Below are 24,029 nucleotides of genomic sequence, written 5' to 3'. Positions count from 1 at the left end.
TACTTTACACTATAAAAAAACAAACGTTCCATGGTTTTCAGTTGAGTGATTGTGTTTGGTTCATTTAATAAAATGTTAATCATATTCACCACGCTATACACATACAGTACTTATGAATAACAGATGGGCAAATTATTTATTGAAAATAAGATGAAAATATCATTAAAAGTGCATATTTTGTTCATTTTCTTTCTTATTTACTTTTCTCGTTGCATCTACATTGTCGGACAAGTTCCGAGGTGACAGTGAATGCAGCATCAGTCTCCATTCGGGGTCTCCTCTCATCCTTTGTGTCTGTCGTCCAATCAGCGCTCATCTCCAGCACACTGGCAACTCATTGGCTGGAAAGGAGGAAGATGGAAAGGCCTGTGGACTGGAGACTTCACTGGCACCCTCTTCTCTTGCTAACGTGATTCACACATTATTGTTATTTTACTCCCGAGTGCTGATATAGCTTTCTTTCGAGTCGGTGTGACCTAAAGACAGTGTTTTGTTGTGTCAGTTAATTTAGTATTTTAATCATACGATGCCGGGCCTGTGGGGCTCTTCAGCCACTGAAGTCACCCCACTACTGTGCAACTGAGACCATACCGAAGGTAAGTGAACGCTGACATCTGGACACAATAAGGTGACGTCATGATTTGTTTGCGAGTGTGGTCATAATGAGCCGACAATTGGGGACGAACTCTCTTTGTGGCACTAAAAGACTTGCTAGTAAATGCGTCAGAGTTGATTCGTGACGTTTATATTGGTGAAAAAGACGTGTGCCTTTGTTTGTCTTCACCACCTCGGTTTTAGCGTCGTAGCATGCTCAATGCGGCTTATTAGCTTTACTATTTCAGGTACATTGCACACATGAATGTGGTGAAAATCTTATTTTAGGATAGTAGAATCCCGTAACCAACTGTAAAAAAAATGTATGTCTCTTTAAAAGCAGCCCTCTTACTCCTCTTGTAGGTGTTGCCTGTGTGAAGGATGCTCCAGCGATGTCTGATGTTGAGGTCACCTACGCAGACTTCATCGCCTCTGGCCGGACAGGACGTAGGAACGCCCTGTATGACATACTGCAGAGTCCCACGGACCCTGAGGGCCGAGAGCTCCCCCTCACCCTGTCTCTGTCCCAGCTGCACATCAATGCGGGAGGGGGAGGTAAGCTCTTCTCAAACGTCTTGGTTCGTTGACACCCACCGGACGTGTCCAAGACACTAATCGAGCATAATCCAAAACAAGAGTGGCGTTATTTTGTATTGTATATTAATTGATGATTATTAATTACGTGTATATCATCTATATTTAGTTGTATGTTTACATTAATAGTTATTATTATTATTATGCATTTTATATTCATTGATTAGTATTAATTCTATTTGAAATGAAATGAAAAAAAAAAGAAAATACAATCTGTCACTGTTGCGCTCAGACGCCAACGACGCTGACGACAACCAAAGTTCGTCCTCCTCGGCTCAAAGAGAGGCGCAGCAGAGGAACAGCTGATCTGTCGCACGCGCTCGCCGGTGGATGGATCCTCGCCCGTGTCGGCCTGGAACCCGCCCCTCACACCTGGCAGGTGGCTGGAGGCTAAAGGAGCTTTGATACCCGTGCATCACCACTGCCGCTGAGGTGACCAGTTGAGCAGCCAGTCACTCCACAACCTAAAATCCAACATGGAGGCCATGAGGTGGAACATGCACTTTCCTCTCCTGTCTTCTGTGCACTACAGCAGCAGACTTCAGAGTTCAAGTGAAACAAAAAAAAAAGGTGTATTAAAGCAAATTTTGTGACTTTAGCGCCGTGCCGAAAACACTGACGGGGTGACTAGAAAAGGGAGCTGGTTTAGTAGCCGTGCAAGCAATTTGTGAGAGCGCTGAGACGTGCTAATGTAATGGATGGCAGGGAGGCTAGCATGTGTATAGAGGTAGCGATGCTGATAGGGATTATATTGCCAGTTAATGGCGTGTGCTTCCTCCAAATTGACAATACAGTCGAGAAAATTGGACTGCTGGGCTGTCAGCACATTAGGTTTTGGATCAAGGTTCAGCATATACTCTCATGTACTCTTATTTGCCTGTGTCTCATTGTAAAACTAAACTCAGACCGTTTTATAACACAAATCAGCACCGTGTTCATTGAAATATAGTCACTTCTCAAACCAACAAAAGGTTCAATATCATTTACAGAAGTGGCATATTTACGTGTGATCTGTGGTTTCGCTTCAGTGTGCGTAACACATTGAATTGTTGGGTGACAATGTACGCTAGATGAGCAGAACACGTCTCATTCGACTAGAAATAAACGTAAAACATGTACAGTGGATCCCCCGCACATTTGTCATTTGCCAAATAAGCCGTTTTTTTCCACCAAGAACACTTTCCCGTTCCTCCTAAATCGGTGATAATTTATAAATACCGGTACGTGGTAGTACGGGTAAAATGCACAGCACACATGTGCCAGTGTTTAACAACCCCTTTATGCTTCACTGACAATGTTTTTTTTGTCAAGCGTCGAGATTTCCGACTTTGTTTGGTGGTCCTTGAAAGCACCACACTTTGGTTGCTGTGATACTCAGGTTTGTTTGACAGTCGGCTTCGGTTTTTCAAAAATACATTCCTTAATAAATCATGACTGTGTTTGTGGTTTTAGTTGTTTGTTTTTAAGAAAATTTGACATTTTTGGCATAAATTGAGAATTTTCAAGCATAAAAATGACTGACAACTAAATACTGACAAACACATAAGGCATTCAGAAAACACATCAAAAGACATGGTGTGTAGTATTTAGGCCTGTCACGATAACAAATTTTGCTGGTTGATGATTGTGCTACAAATTACCACCAATAATCGAAATTATCAACATTTTTTGAGACCACGAAGGCTCTGCTGCACATCCACACTGGAGCTGTGTGCCTTCATTCATATTAGCTAACTGCTAGCACTCTGTGTATCCATGTCTGTGTATCCGCTCACTAGTAGCCCCGCCTCCACATACTGGGACAAAGAGGCTGAACGGCTGACAGGAGGGTTCACTCTCTCCGTTCATTCAACTATAGAACCAATGCACACAGACACATGCAGAGTGAACCCTGTTGTCATCCAGCCTGCGTGGTACAGCGAGATAAGGAAAAGGAACAGGCACATATGCATGTCAATTTATCGAGGCTGTCAAAATGCTCAACCTGTTTTTTTTTTTATCATTCGATTTATCAGTTATCGTGACAGGCCTAGTAGTATTCTACACTGGTCAATAGGTGTCAGTAATGTTACATTTGCCACCGCAAGAAGTCCCGGAAGTAAAAAAAAAAAAAAAAAGAAGAAAAACAGAAACAATAACAAGGAACTCACCCAATGCTAACACGTGTGAGTCGATATTATGTCTACTATATTGGGTAATAGGAGTGTAAAGGTGACTATAGGGGTGTTACTTAATGTCTAGAGGGCTCTAATAATGTTAAAGCTCGTATTTTGAAGGTGGTAAACCGGTTTTCGATGCTCTAACCATGAAAATATGGCGTTTAGAAATAATGAGTCCTACTTACCACGGTCTGGAACCAATTAACTGTAGTCCATCCGGCCTCAAATCATTGATGAGTGGCGAGTATTTAGCATACTAAGAGGAGGGTTCTGGAAAACAGTCATTTTATTGCAAAAGTGTCCAGCCGTGTGCCAAAACTCAACATTTTAATGGATGAATCGCTCACTTGCTGGTTTTTGCGGGGATCTCCTGTACATGTATGAATTACGAGAGACATTTAGCGAAGACCAGGCTCCTGTTTTCACAGTTGTAAGGTAAATATGCTAATGCCAGTGGGTGCTCACTTCATACCACAGTGTAGTTTGACTTCTAACTTTTGCCACATATCCAAATGAGCGCATTTCCCCAAATACGTACATCTTCCTATATTGTAGATAATGATGCAATACGGTGTGGAGCTTCCAGTAAGTATGCTACCGTGTTTGTGTGAAAGTGTCTATTTCTTACACAGAGCTGAACGACATACGGCATCCCTGATGTGACCAGTAATAATGGACATATCCCACGCATGAAGGAACATCCTGCACGTATTACTCCTTCTGCAATCAGGGTTTTCCCCCCATTTGCACACTGCTACCATGTGACCGTAGTGACAACACTGTGTAAAGCCGGCTGTTTATAAATCAGCTTGTAGGAATGTGAGGCGCATGAGTTAGATAGTTGTCTAACTGTACGTACTTTCTGTGACCTATTTTCTACTCGCCCTGCTAATCCAAGTCAAATAAATGGCTGATGACGTCTGACGCCGTTGTCTGTCTATCATCAGCAAGTTAAAGCTAGTTTAGCGTTCCACACTAAAAGTCGCATTACAAAGACGAAAAAACACACACACACACTCCTGGTCAAGATGTTAAGAGCAGTTGAGAAATTGCAAGAACGGACATTTTTGCAGTGTTGGATTTTAGGGAGTTTTCTAAGTAGAGCTTCAAAATGCAAAAAGAAGAAATGAGGGAGAGACAAACATTTTTGAGTAAGCAATTTATTGCAAACCGGCGTTAATGTGAGACAGGCTGATCAAAAGATCCAAAGAGCACGGACTCATTCAGCTCGTTCAATCCCAGGCATTTTTCAAAAGACAACCCCTTCAATAGCAGCCTTTTTAGACCATTTTGACTGATTCAAGGCACACATTATATTGTGTTTAATGGTATATAAACATGGAACCTACCAAAAGAAACATTGGAATCCTGCCTTTCATCAGGGAAAAAAGTTTGTTTCTAGCTTTTTAGTAATCAGCAGTAGAACAGAGGTAGGTTTCAGGAAAATATCAGTTCCAAACTAAAAAAAAAAAAGAAAAAAAAAGGGAGAAAAACAGCTTTTTGTGAAAAGATACATTCCAACCATAACTTAATATCTAAACAACGATACCAACATAAACAACACACAAAATGGTTGTTTTATGTCCAAATAACTATTTACAAATATAACATTTTCACATTTGGAAGTGAACCATGTGTGTGCACACGTTAGAATTTCTGCATAACCTTCTGCACACTACACTCTTCCCATCTCTCTTACTTCCTTCTCCCTGTCACGTGTGATTTTTCCAATCTATGATCCATGCCGAGCTCTTACCAAATGCACTTCTGCCACCTTTGGCCGTTTTTATGGCTTAAAATTGCGCTGAAGTGAAATGCATGAGTGGAGAGTTGTGTCATCACCTCTTTTTGCCTCTCACGCAATAAAAACGTAAAATAAATAAATCCGTTTTTGGGATCAGGCGTTCGGGATTATAAAAGCGTCTTTGTATCGAGTGAGTTAAAAGGCTAAATGTTGTCAAAAATGTGTCAGGTATTCACACTGCCATGGTCTCTTGATGGCAAAGGCAAAAAAGCTTTCTCTCTTTGAATGCAGTAAGACGGTCATTTCAAACCTCTTCAAACATCCTGAGACTCATGGAACAAAAGAGTCAAGAGGTAGACCCAAAGAAATGAGCCGGAAGATCCCATTGGCTGTCTACACAAGACACGGGACCATCCTTGGCCCAAAAGAAGGTTGTTACTGGTGCCGAGTGCAGTCCGACAACGATCAGAGGCCATCTGCCAGAGAAGGAACAACATCTTCAAAGGCCTTGTCTCCTTCAACGTTGGGAATTTGCAGGAGAGCACCAAACATGGGACATGAAAGGTGGAAGAAAGTTTTATTCTCCATTAATGGTCCTGAGGGTTCCAATGTTACTGGCCTGACAAGGAGATCCCATCTGAGATGTTTTCCACCATCATGACCCTTCAATGGAACAATGGAGCTTTAGGTTGCGCAGGGGCGTCAAACGGTAGACGGCTATGTGGATACGTCGCGGGGGGCATCCTTCATGACTGAAGGCCCTCATCTGTGTGCTAACGACTGGCTTTTTCAACAGGACAACACTGCACTTCACAAAGGACTTCTTCCTCGCTCTTTTGGACCATCCTGCGTGTTCCCCTCATCTAAACCCAATGGAGAACATTTGGGGATGGATTTACAAAAATGGACATGAGTTCCAGACAGTGGATGCCCTCCGTGAAGCCATCTTCACCACCTGGAGCAACATTCCCACGAGGCTCCTGGAACACTTATCAAGCATGCCCAACCCATTTTTGAGCATTTGATGTCTATTTTAGGGGGGTTTGTTTTTTTTTTTAGCTATGGTCTTAAACTTTTGATCAGCTGATGAACAGCCTGTTTCGCTTTAATGCTTGTTCGCAATAAATTGCTTACTCAAAAATGTTTTTGTCTCTATCTCAAAAAAAAAAAAAGAAATCTAAGGATGCAGGCGCCATTTTGATATCCTGTAGATACACTAAAGAGTTTTACATATTTAAAGAAAAAACAGCCTGCATCTCAGCTTTGTGGTATAGGTGAAAACATGTATTATTCAACTTTGGTTCCTACCATTACAATTGTTTGCTCTTTCTAGTTCTTCTTCTTTTTTTTTTACATTTTCCAAATATTTCAAATTTCTTCTTGGAAATGTTCTTTTTCTCATAATATTATGACTTTATTCCCATAATATTTTGCCTTTGTTTTTGTGATATTGTAGCTATTTCCTAACCTGTTTTTCCAAAAATGTGAACTTCCTCATAAGATTCCGACTTTCTTCTATTATTATGACTTAAGGGTCCTAGTTCTTTAAAATGTATTTTATTAACTCACTGCTTTTTTTTCGCTGTTGCTGTTTTATGAGTTTTCTTGTGTAACCGTATATTTAGAATGTGCCAAAAAAAAAATAAACGAATAAAACAAAAAATAAAATAAAATGTAAAAAATCAAAAAGAAGAATGTGCCGTGGGCCGTGAATGTAAACTTTGGACACCCCTGAACTACACAATAGGACACACAACGGGCTGAATAGGTGTCCACTATGTTGATGTAACACACAAAGTTACTCACAATAGCATAAAGAACCAAACATACAGTGGTGTGTAAAAGTGTTTGCCCCCTTCCTGATTTCTTTTTTTTTTTTTTGCATGTTTGTCACGCTTAAATGTTTCAGATCATCAAACAAATGGAAATATTAGTCAATGACAACACACCTGAACACAAAATGCAGTTTTTAAATGAAACTGTGTGTGTGGCATGACCTTAAAAAGGCACTTGATGCTGGAAAAGCCTCCAATGTGGCTGAATGACAACAATTCTGCTAAATTCCTCCCCAGCGCTGGAAGAGACTCACTGCAACTTATGGCATTTGTTTGATGATCTGAAACATTGAAGTGTGACAAACAAGAATCACCTTCTGACATCACTGTGTGTTAGCATACACATGAAGTCAAAAGGCCACATATTGATAGTAATGTGGCCTCCACAGTGCGTCTGCATGCTTTCCCTGTGTGTGTATATATGGTACTGTATGTAAGCATGTGTGTGCGTTGCTGATTATGCAAATAATCATTAGACAATTGGACCAGGAAGTTTCAATGAGGAAGAAAAATACCCTGCCAGTTTTTGTGGAGTTCCTTATTCTGGGGGCTGACCCGCCTGTCAGGACCAACACCAGCGGTGCAGCAAGTGGGCCGGCCAGGTGGGAAACTCACACGGGAAACCCGACGACCCGCGAGCGCGTTCAGGGCGGATTAACGGCTTGCTCACACATCGAGAGGTAAGAACAATGAGGGAGAGGAACAGCGGGTGGATGAATTGTCGAGGCGTCACACCTTTCAGAGATGTTATCACTGTCCTTTTCCCGGCATTCACTTTTCCCCTCTCGTTTCTTATGACACAGAACCTGTGGGTTTGTTTGTCTTTCTTGTTCAAGCTGTTTATTGAGGTGAAATTGGTGAAGATTCCTTTCATTTCGTGCGTGCTGGCTTTGACTTGGCGCATCGCTGAATGAGGAAGTTAGTGTGGTGGTCATTGTGTAGCGTGTAGTGTCGTGTGAGTGTGCACGCGTCGTCAGTTTCCGGCTGTTTGCTGACTCCACTATGCGTCACTTCATGTGCGGTACTTGCCAAACGTTGTTCTAGCGTGCTGAATGCTGACACGTTACACGGATACTGTTTTTCACCAATAAACTGCGTTTCAGCTTTGTCATATGAGGTGAAATGCTACTAAAATCACGTTATTTTCTCCATAATGTTACAAGTTTATTCTCGGAAAATGACATTATTTCTAGTAGGGTTTTTTTGGTCAATTTTCCAACTATTTCAACTTTTATCTTGTACATTTTCTTCTCATGCTATGACTGTTCCCATGATATTTATTAGACTTTATTCCCACAGTATTATAACTTTTTCCCCAAACACATTTTCCAAAAATCACAACTTTATTCTTTGTTTCTCATAATACAGCTTTAAAAAAAAAGAATTTTTCCCTCATAATATTACAAGTTTAATCTCGTAAAATTGCGACTTTTTTTCCTGTTAAAATACTACTTTTTTTCCCTCACAATATTTTATTTTGCGTGTCAATTTTCTTCCCATAATATTGTGACTTTATTCCCATAATATTTTGTTTTTATTCTCACAATATTATAATTTTTTCCCCAACCTAATTTTCTAAAAACTGCTACTTCATTATTTGTTTAGTTTGTTTCTCATAATATTACAGCTATTAAAAAAAAGTCTTACAAATATTTCTACTTTTTTCTTGTCAATGTCAATTTTCTTCTCTTATTATGACTTTATTCCCATAATATGTGTTAGACTTTATTCCTACAGAATTATAACTTGAGCAGTATTTAACAGGCGCGTCCCATGTGGCCCGGGGGCCGTTTGCCCGCGGCACATTCTAAAAATATGATTTAACAAGAAAAAAAAAGAAAAGAGCAGAACATGAAAAATGTAAAAATCTGCAGAAATTTTACAAGAATAAAGTCAAATTTAATTATTAAGAAAAAGTTTCAGTTTAACAAGAAAATGTTTTTCATGAGAATGAGGAGAAATAATGTTTATTTAGTAGCATAAAGTTAAAATACTAAAAACGGTTTTTAAATGTAACATCATGAGAAAGAGTTGTAATTTAAAAATATGTATATTATTCTCCTTGTATTATATATATTTGTTTCTCATAATGCGACAATTTAAAAATATATATTTTAATTTTAAATGTAATAAATAATCTCCTTTTAATATTTCAACTTTGTGCCTCCAAAATTATTTTTTTTACACGTAGTATTACGATTTTATTCTCGTAAAATGACACCTTTTTTCCTTGAGAGGTTATCACTTTTTTCTTTTATTAATATGGCTTCATTGTCCTAATTTTTCATTTTATTTTCATGAAATCATGAAATGTTTTTTCCATAGTTGCTGTTTTTATTAGTCGTCTTCTTTAACTGTATGTTTAGAATGTGCCACAAGCCAATAAAAACCAAAAAAAAGTTCTAATTTTACGTCAATAATTACAAAGACCAAAGTCGCAATTATTGGAAAATGTCCAAAAAAAGAACAATTGAAGGAACAGCTGTAGTTTTATGAGAATAAAGTCAAAATATTAAGATGAAAAAGTTGTAATCGCATGAGGAAACAGGTCGCAATTTTACGAGAATAAACTCGGAATATTATCAGGAAAAATTGTGTTATTTTAGAAGCTTAAACAAATAAAGTTGTGATTTTTTTTTAAATTAAGTTGAGGAAAAAGTTGTAATTTACGGGACTAAAGTCTAATAAATATGATCTAATAAATATAATCTCGTAAAAAATTGCAAATTTGGACATCCCTGTTTTAAGATATGTAGTGAAGCCCGCAATGTTGTGGGCGGATAACAGAGGGTGGGCCCATCTGGCTGGGGGGGTCAGAAGCGGCAGGAATTCTGTGCTGCATAAAAAATTAAACCAAATTCGGCCTCCCCACCCCCACCCCTTATTTTTTCCTGGATCTCTGACATGCATTACTGTTACCGCGTCAATAAAATGCCGCATTTGACGAGGACAGTCAAATATTTCAAATGTCGTCTCAGACACGCAGGTGCAACCGCGTGTTTGAAAGAGTTTGTTTTTGTGGTACACTTTCCGTTCAGATCTCTCACTTCCTCATGCAGACGTCATGGGCTGCATCGAGTCCACACTGAGCCGAAGGCTGGGGGAGTCTGTCCAGGAGAAGATGGGCCAGCGCACGGTACGTAACGCAGGTGTTACGAGTGACTTTTGGAAGCGGTGAGATGAGATCCAGCCTCAGAACCCCCCCTTCTCTCTTCAAAACGCCTCACACACTTATGAACCCTCTCAGGTCAGCCACCCGAGAGCAGCGATCTCCAACCTTTCTGTGACCCATGCGTCTTATTAGAGAGGAACAGGAACGCACCCAATGAATACAGACCCACCATCCACCAGCCTGGAGTTTGTATTACGTAAAAGGCTAGCGGGCTAGCATGAATTAGTAACTTGAGCTCTCATTAACGTCATCAAATCTTACCTTTATGCATTCTTACTTATTATGAGCATGTGGGAGAAAATATAAGGTGAAAAGCTAAAGAGTAAAAATACAGTATAGTAGTCTATCTGTGCAGCGTGGGACAAAGTTCGATGGTGCTTTCAAGGACAGTCGAACACAGTGGGACAAGTTGCCGCTCACATTAAACATTAAACAAAACTAAAAAGTGTTTTTTGGAACGTTTCCCACAGCCCAGTGGTTGGAGCATGCTTGGGGATATGGTGTGCTCTTTTGCACATTTCAAAATAGCTTAAGAATGCCACTTATACAATTGGCTTCTTTATTTTCTAATGTCAGATTCATGTCTACAGTACATCAGCAAATGTCACCTTTGAGTCGTATCAAATCGAACCCTATCGTTCGTATGCTGTGTTCACTTTTGTGTCTCGGCACGCAACTGTGGTGTGTTCAAGGACCGCTTGACAAAAAAACCTTGTCAGTGAAGCATAAACACGTCAAAAAGTTGAGCTTTTTTAACAGTGCTACATGTATGCTGTATATGTTACCTGTCTTATAATTTACAAATCAGGGTGAATGAGATGGGGTTTTTTGAGACTAAAAATATGCCAATCATGAGTATGCGGGGATCCTCTGTAAATGTACCGACATGGTAAGATCAGCTTTGGCAACCGAGCAGACAAAAATAACCCAACTGTCTGCTGTTGCAGAATAACTCCCTGTTGCCTGGTCAGGTGTTTCAGAAGATTGAGGGTAAGTTTTAGCCCACTACTTCTCATCTCCTGCTTCTTTTTATAGGGTCTCTGACATGATTCATCAACTTAATAATGAATTATATTTTATATTGTTTGTAATTACGTTCTACATTGTTCAGTTTTGAAAGCGAACGGTAAATTTGCAAAAATGACATTTGAATGGCGGTGTACGAGACAGAGGATGTTTACAGTGATTATAGCCAAGATTTGAGCCATGTGTCAGTCGTTTTTGAGGAGGAAAAAAACATTTGGAGACGAAAGAGAGAACGTTTAGAACATGGACTTAAGGCTTAAGACATGGAGATGAAGATTGGTTGCCTTCAAAACACAGAATGGTTAGTGGAAATGACTCTGGAGTTTCTTATCCTTCAGTTACTGTTTTTAATCAGCTTCTTAATCAACGTCCCGCCCCCGTTCCCCACAGTAGCCATACATATGGCTGTGAAGAGATGTTTATTTAACATGTCTTGTCGCTATCATGGAATAGTGTTTAGAAGACATTATGTAAACGCTGCATGACTTACTCTGTTCTGTGGCAACTTCGACGTCGTTCTTCTTGTTTTTTTTTTTTACTTTGTACCTTCCTTTGTAGCATCCTTTTGCAAAATGCGTTTATACTGTACATTCAAGCCGGATGCTTCCTGTAAAGTAAACTGATCACTGCAAAGAACAGAACTCGAGGTGGTCGTCCGTCTGTCTCTCGTTCTCTGCACTTCGGGCGCCGTTGTTGTCTGAAGCCTTTGTCTTTTAGACAAGAAAACAAACGATGAACACCTTGGTATTAGTTTATTTGAACATGAAGGTTCCAATGGAATACATCTCATGAATCATTTTTTCACAGTTCCACATGTCCAAAAGGAATAGGAAGAAGCAAAGCTTATTTAATCCTACCCCCCATCTATTCTACATCTATTACAGTACATATTATTATGACTACTATTTTGATGAAAAATATACTGAACCAAGTCGACCATCACTCACTTCCGGAAGTGAGGCTGAAATGTGAGAGGTAGTTTATCATGGCTGGCGCCATCAACTATAAATGTCATTTTTGCGAATTTACAGTTCGCTTTCAAAAATCGAACATAATTACAAACAATATATAAGATATTTTAGCAAAGTTGATGAATCATGTCAGGGACCCATTAAATTCTAATGTTGTTTTCTGACTGGTCCCATAGAGAGCTACTGTGGTTATGTAATTCTCACGAATGCTACAACTTAAAAAAAAAAAAAAAGTATGAGAGTAATCTGAGGTCTTGAGCCAAATATCAAATGAATTCCCTTTGTAATGCCACTTGAATGACAGTGTGTCTCTCCTTGATCAGCGCAAAGCAAGATTGGAAAAACAGTGGTGGGCCTTTACCCGTATGAAGCTGTTCACCCCGACGACCTTGGATTCAAGAAAGGAGAAAAGATGACAATCCTGGAGGAGTGAGTAGACATCTTGCCGTGCGATTCAGCGACGGTACACTTCCTGTTGTTTAGTATGTGAGTGAGGACTTTGATGAAAACAAACATTTGACTGCTCATTACAGACACGGCGAATGGTGGAAAGCAAAGCTGCTGACATCTGACAAACAGGGCTTCATCCCGTCCAATTACGTCGCCCAAACAGACACCATGGAAACTGAGCAGTGAGTCTGTCTGCGGAACTGTCTTTCTGTATATGATGTGTAAACAAGCGTGGCAAATGGAAGAAAAGATGGAGTCGGTCTCCCCTGTATTAGCTTCCACTTTTCTGGGAAGATGTTGGAATGTGTCTGTGGGAACTTTGGTTCATTCATCTTTAAAAAACTTGATGTTGGAAATCGTGGTGACTGACATCCACGTTGCTGGGTATCACAATAAACTGCAACCACTGGGGAGGCTCCATTTTGGCAGTTCTGGAGTTTTGAGGAATGTGGAGTAGTTACCTCTTAGTTCAGCCTGGCCCGGAGTGGTAGCACCTGCTACGGCCCCAGTTATGGGCAAATAGCATGGAGCCGGAGTCCCAAAAGGCAGTTTCTTGCTGCATGCAGGATTGTTGTGGCAACTCCTGTGACGTCACTGGAACCATGTGAACTGGCGTCTGCCTTTCCACTGGATCATTCCTTTGACGTGCAGAGGGGAGACTTGTTGCATGGGTGCCAACATGTCTCCCACACCTTCCCACCCAGGCTCCTTACCAGAGACCTACCCTTTTCCCACCCACTGAACAAGACCTCCAGTGTCTCAAGCAGATTCTCCCAAGCTCACAAAGACTTCGGACGCACCAGCATCCTGAAAAAGACCAACGTGATGGGCCAGGGGAAGACCCAGCACACATTGGAGAGTCTATGTCTCTCAACTAGCCAGGGAACGCCTCGAGATCCGGCGGAAGGAGCTGGACGAAGTGGGCTTCCCTGCTTAGGCTGTTGCCCCTGCAAACCGACTTTGGATAAGCTATAAAAGATGGATGGAGGAGAAGAAAATGCTGTTTCACACCAGTCTTGATGACAAAAGGCTGGGAAACACCGCCCTCATACAGACTAAACGCCATATAAATGATGGATAGATTAATAATTTATCTCTCTATCTACTATCCAGTGATGTGTGGTCAGAGGAGGCAGGTGAGGCAATATCCGAGCTCAAAACTGTATCCAAACTGGACTTTCAGCCAAAACAGAAGGTGATCAGACTTTTACAACAAACTGACAGAGCTTTTCCTGGAGAAGGATAGGGAGCCAGAGGGACAAATTGTTTTCTGTTTTTATAAACACAACCCAAAGGAGTCAGTGCCTCACCAGCACTTCCCTACTGCTATCTGTCTATAGCTCTGTCTATCTGTGTGTGTACTGTACTGTATTTCACTCCTATGCAGGTGGTTTTTCAAGGACATCACAAGAAAGGATGCCGAGAGGCAGTTGCTGGCGCCAGCAAACAAACCCGGGGCCTTTCTTATCAGGGAAAGTGAAACTTCAAGAGGTATGGAGATGACAATGTCACACAGAGGCACATCCATAAATATTTTACACCTTCACAATCAGCTTTGACAGGCCTCTTGCTTCACCGAAACTATTTTCAACGTTTGCGCTGGATCATAATCACGAGATCTGTTCAGAGTTAAGCGTTTTCACGTTTTTCACCCAAGGGAGCTACTCGTTGTCCATCCGAGATTTGGACGTTGACGAGACAGAATCAGTCAAACACTATAAGATCAGGATGCTGGATAACGGCGGTTTCTACATCTCGCCAAAGATCTCCTTCCCTGACGTCAACAGTATGATCAAACACTACCACAGTGAGTACATCTTTGACAAAGGTGCCTCTTAACCTCAATAGTTGATTATGATCTCTAGGACATCTCCAATATGCACAGTCTGTTCCCAGTCTTTACATTTCTCAATATACGCATAAAGACCTGAGCACTTCTAGCACTTACAGCAGTTGTACAAATGTGGGAAAGCTAAGAAGGTCCACACTTTGACAACCCCTGTGTGGAAGAGTAATTGAAACCTGATTGTGAGTTCATGTGCACGTATGTTATCCAGACAAAGCAGACGGCCTGTGTCGTAAACTGGACCGTCCATGTGTGAAGCCCAAAGCTCAGAAGCCGTGGGATAAAGATGCCTGGGAGATTTCCAAAGAGTCCATTAAGATGGTGAAGAAGCTCGGAGCAGGCCAGTTTGGAGAAGTCTGGATGGGTGCGTAGAGACCTCCTGGGTCTGAATAATTCCTAGTTAGAATATACAGCGGTACCTCGGTTTTTGTTAGCAGTCCGTTCCAAAAGGTCTGTCGAAAACCAAATACAAAATACGAAACAAATTACAATCACACAAACCGAAAAGGGAATGTACCAAATACCGGATTGACAGGAATGGAGGCCAAAAACGGTGCATGTCGTTCAAACCATTACGTTTGTACGTGCGAGTGTGCAAGGTGTGTTGCGTAAAGACATGACATAGTTGCGAACATAGTTGCGAACAAGGCAATCAAACAGCAGTCAGAGCTCAGACATAATGAATGTACAGTATTATTGCTTCTAACATGTCTGTCTGTGTTCTTGCACCAAATCAGTCTGCATGAGTACGTATTTGTATGTGTCCTTCATTGTTTCACTGCACTGTTATTCCATGGGGGTGTCACGTACGAACATGAATTTGTTTTAAAAAAGTGCAATCCTTATTTAATTATCTTGTATTGCTTTGCTGAGAAATATTTGTGTGTGTGTGTGTGTGTGTGCGTGTGTGTGTGTGCTCTCGTGGTCATGAGCTTTGGGTCGTGAGACTGCGGGGACGACCTCGGATAAGCTGGAGAGGATGTATGGATGGATGGATGGATGGATGGGTGTGCTCTCATAGTCTAGCCTGGCGATTAAAGATGAAAAGCACTGTGGGTGTAACTTTGCGTCACAGGCTCAAATAGGACGGTTTCAGAATAGTTTTGGAAATCATTTTTATTGAGGACGGAATCCCACGAAAATAGGGGCGTAGGAAAACCAAGGTACCACTGTATGCCACGAAATGGGATCCAGCAGAGGGCGTCGTCTCAGGTAAAGAAGAAGAACCTTTGACAAGATGTGATGCTAAGAAGTTGTAGCATAACTACAGCATAAGTTATATTTCAAGAAAAAGCTGTGGGTGAAAAAGCCTTTTATTGGTGTCAACTTCACTCTTTACTCTTTTTTTTCCCATTTTTGCTGTTGTTTTTTCTTGCATTACCAAATATTTTAAGTTTTTTTGCGCTTTTTCCCCCCGCAATTATGGCTTTATTTACATAATATTTTGGTCGGGCTTTCACCCATGGGACCCGGCCGGGCTCAGCCCGAAGAAGCCACACGGGATCTCCCCCCCGTAGACCCACCACCTGCGGGGGCAAGCATAAGGGTCCGGTGCATTGCGTTTTGGGTGGCGGTCGAGGGCAGGCACCTAGGCGACCTGGTCTTTGGCGGCCAAATCTGGTTCTTGGGACATGGAACGTCTCTGGAACTGGAACTTCTCTGGCGGGGAAGGAGCCCGAACTTGTGAGAGAGGTTGAGACATTCCGACTAGATATAGTCGGACTCACCTCGACCCATGGTTTGGGTTCTGGATCCAAACTCCTCGAGAGGGGCTGGACCTTGTTCTACTCTGGGGTTGCTGCAGGGGAGAGGCAGCGAGCTGGTGTGGGCTTATTAATAGCCCCCCGGCTCGGTGCCTTTGTGTTGGAGTCATCCCCGGTGAACGAGAGGGTCATTTCCCTACGCCTTCGGGTTGGGGAAAGGGTCCTGACTGTCGTTTGTGCGTACGCGCCAAACGGCAGTTCAGAGTACCCAGCCTTCCTGGAGTCCATCAGAGGGGTGCTGGAGAGCACCCCAACTGGTGATTATGTCGTTTTACTGGGAGACTTCAACGCCCATGTGGGCAATGACCGTGTGACCTGGAGGGGCGTGATTGGGAGGAACGGCCTCCCCGATCTGAACCTGTGCGGTGTGATGTTGTTGGACTTCTGTGTGAACCACAGTTTGTCCATCACAAACACCATGTTCCAACATAAGGATGTCCATAAGTGCACATGGCACCAGGACACCCTAGGCCGCAGGTCTATGATCGACTTTTAAGTCGTATCATCAGACCTGCGTCCGCATGTTTTGGACGCACGGGTAAAGAGAGGGGCTGAGCTGTCAACTGATCACCACCTGGTGATGAGTTGGATTAGATGGCGGGGGAGGATGCCGGACAGACCCGGGAGACCCAAACGTGTAGTGAGGGTGTGCTGGGAACGTTTGGCAGAGTCTCCTGTTCGTCGAGTCTTCAGGTCTCACCTCCGGCAGAGCTTCTCCTGCATCCCGGGGGAGGACGAGGATATTGAGTCTGAATGGGCTCTATTCCGTGCCTCCATTGCTGAGGCAGCCAATCGGAGCTGTGGCCGCAAGGTGGTCGGTGCCAGTCGTGGCGGCAAGCCCCGAACCCGATGGTGGACACCAGAGGTCAGGGCTGCCGTCAAGCTGAAGAAGGAGTCCTATCGAGCATGGATGGCTTGTGGGACTCCTGAAGCATCTGACGGGTACCGGCAGGCCAAGCGGCACGCGGCTTCGGCGGTGGTCGAGGCAAATACTCGGGTGTGGGAGGAGTTCGGTGAGGCCATGGAACACATCTTTCGGTCGGCCTCGAAGAGGTTCTGGCAAACCGTCCGGCACCTCAGAAAGGGGAAGCAGTGCCTGGTACACACTGTTTACAGTGGGGACGGGGGCCTGCTGACCTCGACTGAGGATATAGTTGGGCGGTGGAAGGAATATTTTGAGGCCCTTCTCAATCCCACGAACATACCTTCCATAGAGGAAGCAGAGACTGAGGATACGAACGCGGACAGTTCCATCACCGTGGCTGAGGTATCTGGGGTAGTCAAAATGCTCCCCAGTGGCAAAGCTCCGGGGGTGGACGAGTTTCGCCCTGAATTCCTCAAGGCTGTGGATGTTGCGGGACTGTCTTGGCTGACACGTCTCTTCAACATTGCGTGGAAGTCGGGAACAGTACCTCTGGATTGGCAGACTGGGGTGGTGGTCCCCCTTTTCAAGAAGGGTGACCGGAGGGTGTGTTCCAACTATAGGGGGATCACACTCCTCAGCCTCCCTGGGAAAGTCTATTCCAGGGTGCTGGAGAGAAGGGTACGACCGTTAATCGAACCTCGGCTACAGGAGGTGCAATGTGGTTTTCGTCCTGGTCGCGGAACACTGGACCAGCTCTACACCCTTGCAAGGGTCCTGGAGGGTACTTGGGAGTTTGCCCAACCGGTCTACATGTGCTTTGTGGACCTGGAAAAGGCATTCGACCGTGTACCTTGCGGTGTCCTGTGGGGGGTGCTCCGGGAGTATGGGATTGGTGGCGCGCTACTACGTGCCATTCAGTCCTTGTACAACCGGAGCAGGAGCCTGGTCCGCATTGCCATTAGTAAGTCAAGCCTATTTCCGGTGAACGTTGGCCTCCGCCAAGGCTGCCCTTTGTCACCGATTCTGTTTATAATTTTCATGGACAGAATTTCTAGGCGCAGCCAAGGTGTCGAGGGAGTCCAGTTCGGGGGCACTAGGATCTCATCTCTGCTATTTGCAGACGATGTGGTCCTGATGGCCTCATCGGGCTGTGACCTGCAGCGTTTACTGGGACGGTTTGCATCTGAGTGTGAAGCTTCTGGGATGAGACTCAGCACCTCCAAATCCGAGGCCATGGTTTCAATCGGAAAAGGGTGGATTGCTCCCTCCGGGTTGGGAATGAGGTCCTGCCCCAGGTGGAGGAGTTCAAGTATCTCGGGGTCTTGTTCACGAGTGAGGGAAGGTTGGAGCGTGAGGTCGATAGGCGGATCGGCGCAGCATCTGCAGTAATGCGGTCGCTGTACCGGACCGTCGTGGTGAAGAGAGAGCTGAGCCGGAAGGCAAAGCTCTCAATTTACCGTTCGATCTATGTTCCCACCCTCACCTATGGTCATGAGCTTTGGGTCATGACCGAAAGAACGAGATCGCGGATACAAGCGGCTGAAATGAGTTTTCTTCGTAGGGTAGCGGGACTCACCCTAAGAGACAGGGTGAGGAGCTCGGTTATCCGGGAAGAGCTCAGAGTGGAGCCGCTGCTCCTTCACATCGAGAGAAGCCAGCTGAGGTGGCTCGGGCATCTAGTCCGGATGCCTCCCGGACGCCTCCCTGGTGAGGTGTTTCAGGCATGCCCAGCCGGGAGAAGGCCCCGGGGAAAACCTAGGACACGCTGGAGGGATTATGTCTCACAGCTGGCCTGGGAACGCCTTGGTGTCCTCCCGGTGGAGCTGGAGGAGGTGGTCGGGGACTGGGAAGTCTGGGCTTCCCTACTGAGACTGCTGCCCCCGCGACCCGGACCCGGATAAGCGGAGGAAAATGGAATGGAATGGAACATAATATTTTGACTTTATTCTAGTAATATTATGATGTTTTTTCCTAACCTAATTTTTCAAAAATTTCAAAAAAATTGTCTGTTTCTCATAATATTATGACTTTTTAAAAAAATTAATCCCTGCTGCTAAAAGGACTAAATGATTTTTCCTCATAATATTATTCTCGTAAAATTGCGACTTTTTTTGGTTTGTTAGAATACGACTTTTTCTCTTAATATTTTGAGGTTATTCTCTTAAAATTACTGCTGTTTTTTTGTTGTTGTTTTGTATTTTTAAATATTCTTTCTGGGTTTTTCTTCATATAAATTTTCCAAGCATTTCAACTTTCTTGTACATTTTCTTCTCATAATTAGGACTTTATTCCATCATATTTTGACGTTATTCTTGTAATATTATGCCTTTTTCCCCAGCCTAATTTTCCAAAAATTACAACTTTATTCATTGTTTTATTTGCGTCTCATAAAATTTCAATTTCCAAAATAATAATGTAGCTTTTCTTTAATTAATATTTCAAGTCTATGGTGCAAAAATAATGTTACAAGTTAATTCTCATAAAATTGCAGCTTTTTTCACATTAGAGTACGACTTAAATAAAGTCCATATTTTGACTTTATTCTCGTAAAATAACTCCACTGGTATTCTATTTTCTTTTTGCTTTTGCTGTCCGCATCATCAGCTTACTACAACAGCACAACCAAAGTGGCGGTGAAGACGCTGAAGCCGGGCACCATGACGGTGGAAGCCTTCATGGAGGAGGCAAACGTCATGAAGACTCTGCAGCATGACAGACTCGTGCGTCTCTACGCCGTGGTGACCAAGACACAGCCCATATACATCATCACTGAATTCATGGCAAACGGTAAACAGCATGACAGCACAAAGTGGGCACGGCGGCACTTTGGATCGACGGTGCGTACGTTGCTCAACAAATGTGTCCTCCTTTTCTGTGGATGTTAGGGAGCCTACTAGACTTCCTGAAGAGTGATGCGGGGTGCAAATTGCAACTGCCCAAGCTCATTGATTTCTCCGCACAGGTGATTCCCACACGGCACCTCATCACCTCATCGGTTTGCCACGTTCCGTGTTGCAAACGCGCTTCCACCAATGCATGAAAAACTTAAAAGTTTGATCCGTAAAAGAGAGACTCGCACGTCGGTATGAGAATGCGATTATGTCTCCCGAGCAGGAGTGCGCCAAGGAAAAGGAAAGCCATCACCGTGAAAGTGAAAACGAATGTCATAAAAAGGTCAGAGAGACAAGAAATCGCATCATAAAGGATAAGGATGAATGTATGAATGCTCATGAATGCTATTGACCCCCAGTGACCACGTCTATTTCCATTTACCCACAGCTGGATTACATTTCTTATTTCTTGTGCATATTTTTTTTGGTACTACTTTCCTGATATACTGTATTGTGATAATCAGCAGAGAAGGGCGATATATTTTTTTCAATCCGATACCGATAACTTTCAGCTTTTCAAGACCAATATGGTACCGATAACCCATTTTATATCTGCTTTCTTAAAATGTAGATTTAACTGTAGCGTGTGCACACCTGGAGGTTAGAAGGACTTGAGCAAATTAGGATTTGACCAACAGTACCTGATCAAATACCATGACTACTACCACATCACTACGATCAGGAGGACCAGGGTGTAGAGGGGAGGGAGCCGCCTGCTGGGGCCCAGCACGGTGCACTATATTCGGGCACTCGCTCCGAGCAGCCGGTGTGCCTCTACGGAGGTCTCTGGTGAACCTTTTGCACTTTTCAAATGCTTCAGTGGCTGATAAGGCTTATTTGTGTGCTCGATGGGTGTTTTTTTCCCCCACACATCGCGGAGCATCTTGGTACAACATCCTTCCTCTTAAAGTGAATATTTGTTTACAAGTGACCTCGGGGGAAGTTAGGACACACACAGGCAGGAGAACAACGGTGCGCTTGATTTACTCACCTGTATAGTAGGGGTGATGTTGCCTCATTGGAGCCTTTTTTTGGTTATGAGAGCTATTTTTAATGCTATCAGATTTAATATTGGCCCAATAATTCCGGCGCACCCCTAGTAATAAGTACTGACCCCCTTCTGTCCTCACCCCGCTGCAGATTGCAGAAGGCATGGCGTACATAGAGAAGAAGAACTACATCCACAGAGACCTAAGAGCAGCAAATGTTCTCGTGTCAGAGAGTCTGCTGTGTAAAATTGCAGACTTTGGCCTGGCAAGAGTCATAAGTGATGATGAGTACACTGCCAGGGAGGGTATGTGTGTCTTTTGCGTACTCTCATCTGCCTCATTCTGCTCTCACCCCAATCAGTAATGACTCAATCTGGTATTTTTGGTCCAGCAGAATATGTACTGTACTATGAATGGTTCCCATTCCTGCTCACATTCGTTGTGATGTGTTTGTCCTTCGCAGGAACCAAGTTCCCCATCAAGTGGACCGCTCCCGAGGCCATCAGCTACAGCTCCTTCACAATCAAATCGGACATGTGGTCCTTTGGGGTTCTGCTCTACGAGATTATTACCTTTGGTAAAATGCCGTACCCAGGTGAACCCAAAATAAACCACCTTTTTTGCCTTAGTTTACATTTGCATCCTGTCTTATTTAACAACAGTGGAACTATATTTGACCATTTTCACACCTTCTTTCTTCAGGTATGACAAAAGCGGAGGTGATGTCCTCGGTGCAGCATGGCTACCGGATGCCCTGCCCCCAAAACTGTCCGTCGGAAGTGTACACCATCATGATGTCCTGCTGGAAGAGCAAGCCGGATGACAGGCCCACCTTCGACTACATGCAGAGTGTCCTGGACGACTATTATACTTCCACGGAGGGACAGTACCAGCACCAACCGTAGACAAAGACAGCAAATATAGCAATATCATGTGTAGTGTATTATATGTAAAAGTACAAGTACAAGTACAGGATGTATAAGTACATTAACTTGAATATAAGCATGTGTGATACTTGTCTTTGTTGAGTACCCCTGAGTCAGTGGAACTTGAGTCTTGAAAGACCATGAGTCAATGAAACTCAAGTCTTCATCGAGCACCCATGAGTCAGTGATACTCGAGTCTTTGTTGAGTATCCATGAGTAGAGTGTAAATCGAGCCGTTGTCGAGCACCCGTGAGTCAGTGAAACTCGAGTCTTCAAAGAGTGCTCGTGAGTCAGTGAAACTTGAGTCTTCATAGAGCACCCATGAGTCGGTGAAACTAAAGTCTTTGTCAAGCACCCGTGAGTCAGTAAAACTCAAGTCTTCAAAGCGTCCTCATGAAACTTGAGTCTTCAAATAGTACCCGTGAGTCAGTGAAACTTGAGTCCTCATAGCGTGCCCATGAGTCAGTGAAACTCGAGTCTTCATCGAGCACTCGAGTCAGTGATACGCGTGGCTTTGTTGAGTACCCATTAGTAGAGTGAAAATAGAGTCTTTGTTGACCACATGTGAGTCAGCGAAACTCGAGTTATCGTCAAGCACCCATGAGTTGGTGAAATTTGAATCTTCAAAAAGTACCTGTGAGTTAATGAAACTTGAGTCTTTGATGAGCACCCATGAGTCCATGAAACTCAAGTCTTCGTCGAGCACCCACCCCGTGAGTCAGTGAAACTTGAGTGTTCGAAGAGCACATGTGAGTCAGCAAAACTCCAGTCTTCGTGGAGCACTCGTGAGACAGTAACACTCGAGTCTTTGTCGAGCATCCACCCGTGAGTCAGTGAAACTTGAGTCTTCAAAGAGCACACATGAGTCAGTGAAAGTGGAGGTTTCAAAGAAAACACGTGAGTCAGTCATACTTTAGTCTGTATCGAGCACCCGTGAGTCGGTGAAAGTCGTGGGCTGAGCGAGTGAATTGTTCATTTTGTGGAGTCTGTGACGCAGCTCGGGTAGGAAGGAGAAAAGAGAGGTGATTTGAGGCAAGGAGCTGATCTGTTGCTTTTTCCACGAGGCCAATACATTTCTACAAATACAGTCGAAGTAACAGTTGCGCCCTTAGCGACATGTTGACTGCTTTCCTGTTTTTAATTCAGCTAGCGGTGGGAGTAAGTGAAGGGGTTAACGGAGATGAGTACCATGAGTCCCGGACAAGTGAAAACTCGCACCTTTTGAACGATTTGTTCAAACGCTCCATTTGTCATTGGCTCTTCAAGAGTATGCTTCATATTGAAGTACTTCACTTTCCCTTTTTAAAACTTTGTAAACCAACACCGTCCCGTTTGTTTCTAGTAGCAAAGTACTTATAGTTACAGTATATCAAGTATGTGATGATTTGGATACAATTTTGTTGACCAATATATGTCCTTGTTTCTGATGATGTTTTATATTTATCTTTTTTTTAATCTTAATGTAAAGATCATATCGTTGTTTGTAAAATCACTGACAATTGCCTGTTAATGTTTTTTATTTATTGTCCCCAACCAACATCTATTATTGATTGATTTGATTGGAGACTTTGAGGTACACATCGCAATGTGTGTATATGTTTGGTTTGCGCTACTGTCTCCCTATATTTGCATAATTAAAATTGGTTTTCAACAAAATGGAGCCTCAGATTTTTTGTTGTTGTGTTAAATTGATTTATTATCAAATAATGTGTATTGTGTAAAATTAATTACTAATGTAAGAAAATACTTGATCTAAAATGGTTATTATTTACATTTATTTATTCAAGCACCAATGAGCAGCTTCAAAAATATATTATAATGTTATATTATAAATGAAATACAAAAACAAAGACCCATTTCAATAGATTAAGTCAAAACGAATCGGCTCAAAGAGCACCACAGCGGGGTTTTTTTTACCCTGCCCCTCCCCCTGCTCAGCTTGGACACGGAGACGCCGCCACACATCTTGACCAATGACGGCTTTAACAAAAACAAAAAAAAAAGACGAGGAAAAAGTAATCGGCTCCCAGCGACGCCAGCCGTATCGTGACGTTCATTTACAAAGAGCCGTCTCTTAGAGCTGATTCGTTCGCGACCGACACATCACTACAACATGAGCGCCCTGAGAAACTAATTGCTCATCGTGGAGTACAAAGTGTGCACATTTTAAAATTTGAAAAAAAAATCGATTTGGGACAAAATCG

General features: G+C 43.1%; 2 protein-coding genes across 4 annotated transcripts; both read left to right on the top strand.

Annotated features, from left to right (window-relative positions):
- The first annotated feature begins 316 nt into the window (after positions 1-316).
- pkia (cAMP-dependent protein kinase inhibitor alpha) lies at positions 317-3,314 on the top strand. Its single transcript, XM_054762784.1, has 3 exons — positions 317-596; positions 958-1,149; positions 1,421-3,314. The coding sequence occupies exons 2-3, from the start codon at positions 987-989 to the stop codon at positions 1,492-1,494; spliced, it is 237 nt and encodes a 78-aa protein (XP_054618759.1). The 5' UTR covers positions 317-596; positions 958-986; the 3' UTR covers positions 1,495-3,314.
- A 206-nt stretch (positions 3,315-3,520) lies between these two features.
- Positions 3,521-23,392, top strand: lyn (LYN proto-oncogene, Src family tyrosine kinase). 3 transcript variants are annotated; one of them, XM_054762647.1, is made up of 13 exons: positions 3,521-7,606; positions 9,986-10,062; positions 11,046-11,088; positions 12,419-12,524; positions 12,629-12,727; positions 13,933-14,036; positions 14,203-14,352; positions 14,603-14,755; positions 19,624-19,806; positions 19,905-19,981; positions 21,051-21,204; positions 21,363-21,494; positions 21,602-23,392. In XM_054762647.1, the coding sequence occupies exons 2-13, from the start codon at positions 9,991-9,993 to the stop codon at positions 21,802-21,804; spliced, it is 1,476 nt and encodes a 491-aa protein (XP_054618622.1). In that variant the 5' UTR covers positions 3,521-7,606; positions 9,986-9,990; the 3' UTR covers positions 21,805-23,392. The 3 variants fall into 3 exon arrangements, with proteins under 3 accessions (XP_054618622.1, XP_054618630.1, XP_054618638.1); XM_054762655.1 differs by having other exon boundaries at positions 9,965-10,062; XM_054762663.1 differs by lacking the exon at positions 14,603-14,755.
- Positions 23,393-24,029: the final 637 nt, after the last annotated feature.

Source organism: Dunckerocampus dactyliophorus, chromosome 2, assembly GCF_027744805.1.
Source record: "Dunckerocampus dactyliophorus isolate RoL2022-P2 chromosome 2, RoL_Ddac_1.1, whole genome shotgun sequence".
In the NCBI taxonomy this organism is placed as follows: Eukaryota; Metazoa; Chordata; class Actinopteri; order Syngnathiformes; family Syngnathidae; genus Dunckerocampus; species Dunckerocampus dactyliophorus.
This window is presented reverse-complemented; position numbering and strand designations above follow the sequence as displayed.

What these genes read in the sequence shown, in the direction of transcription:
- lyn (XM_054762647.1), top strand. Translation starts at nt 9,991, where the DNA reads ATGGGCTGCATCGAGTCCACACTGAGCCGAAGGCTGGGGGAGTCTGTC. An exon ending in GGAAAGTGAAACTTCAAGAG is followed by an intron (nt 14,037 to 14,202) that starts GTATGGAGATGA and finishes TTTTCACCCAAG; the next exon opens with GGAGCTACTCGTTGTCCATC. An exon ending in TGGTAAAATGCCGTACCCAG is followed by an intron (nt 21,495 to 21,601) that starts GTGAACCCAAAA and finishes TTCTTTCTTCAG; the next exon opens with GTATGACAAAAGCGGAGGTG.
- pkia (XM_054762784.1), top strand. Translation starts at nt 987, where the DNA reads ATGTCTGATGTTGAGGTCACCTACGCAGACTTCATCGCCTCTGGCCGG. An exon ending in CATCAATGCGGGAGGGGGAG is followed by an intron (nt 1,150 to 1,420) that starts GTAAGCTCTTCT and finishes TGTTGCGCTCAG; the next exon opens with ACGCCAACGACGCTGACGAC.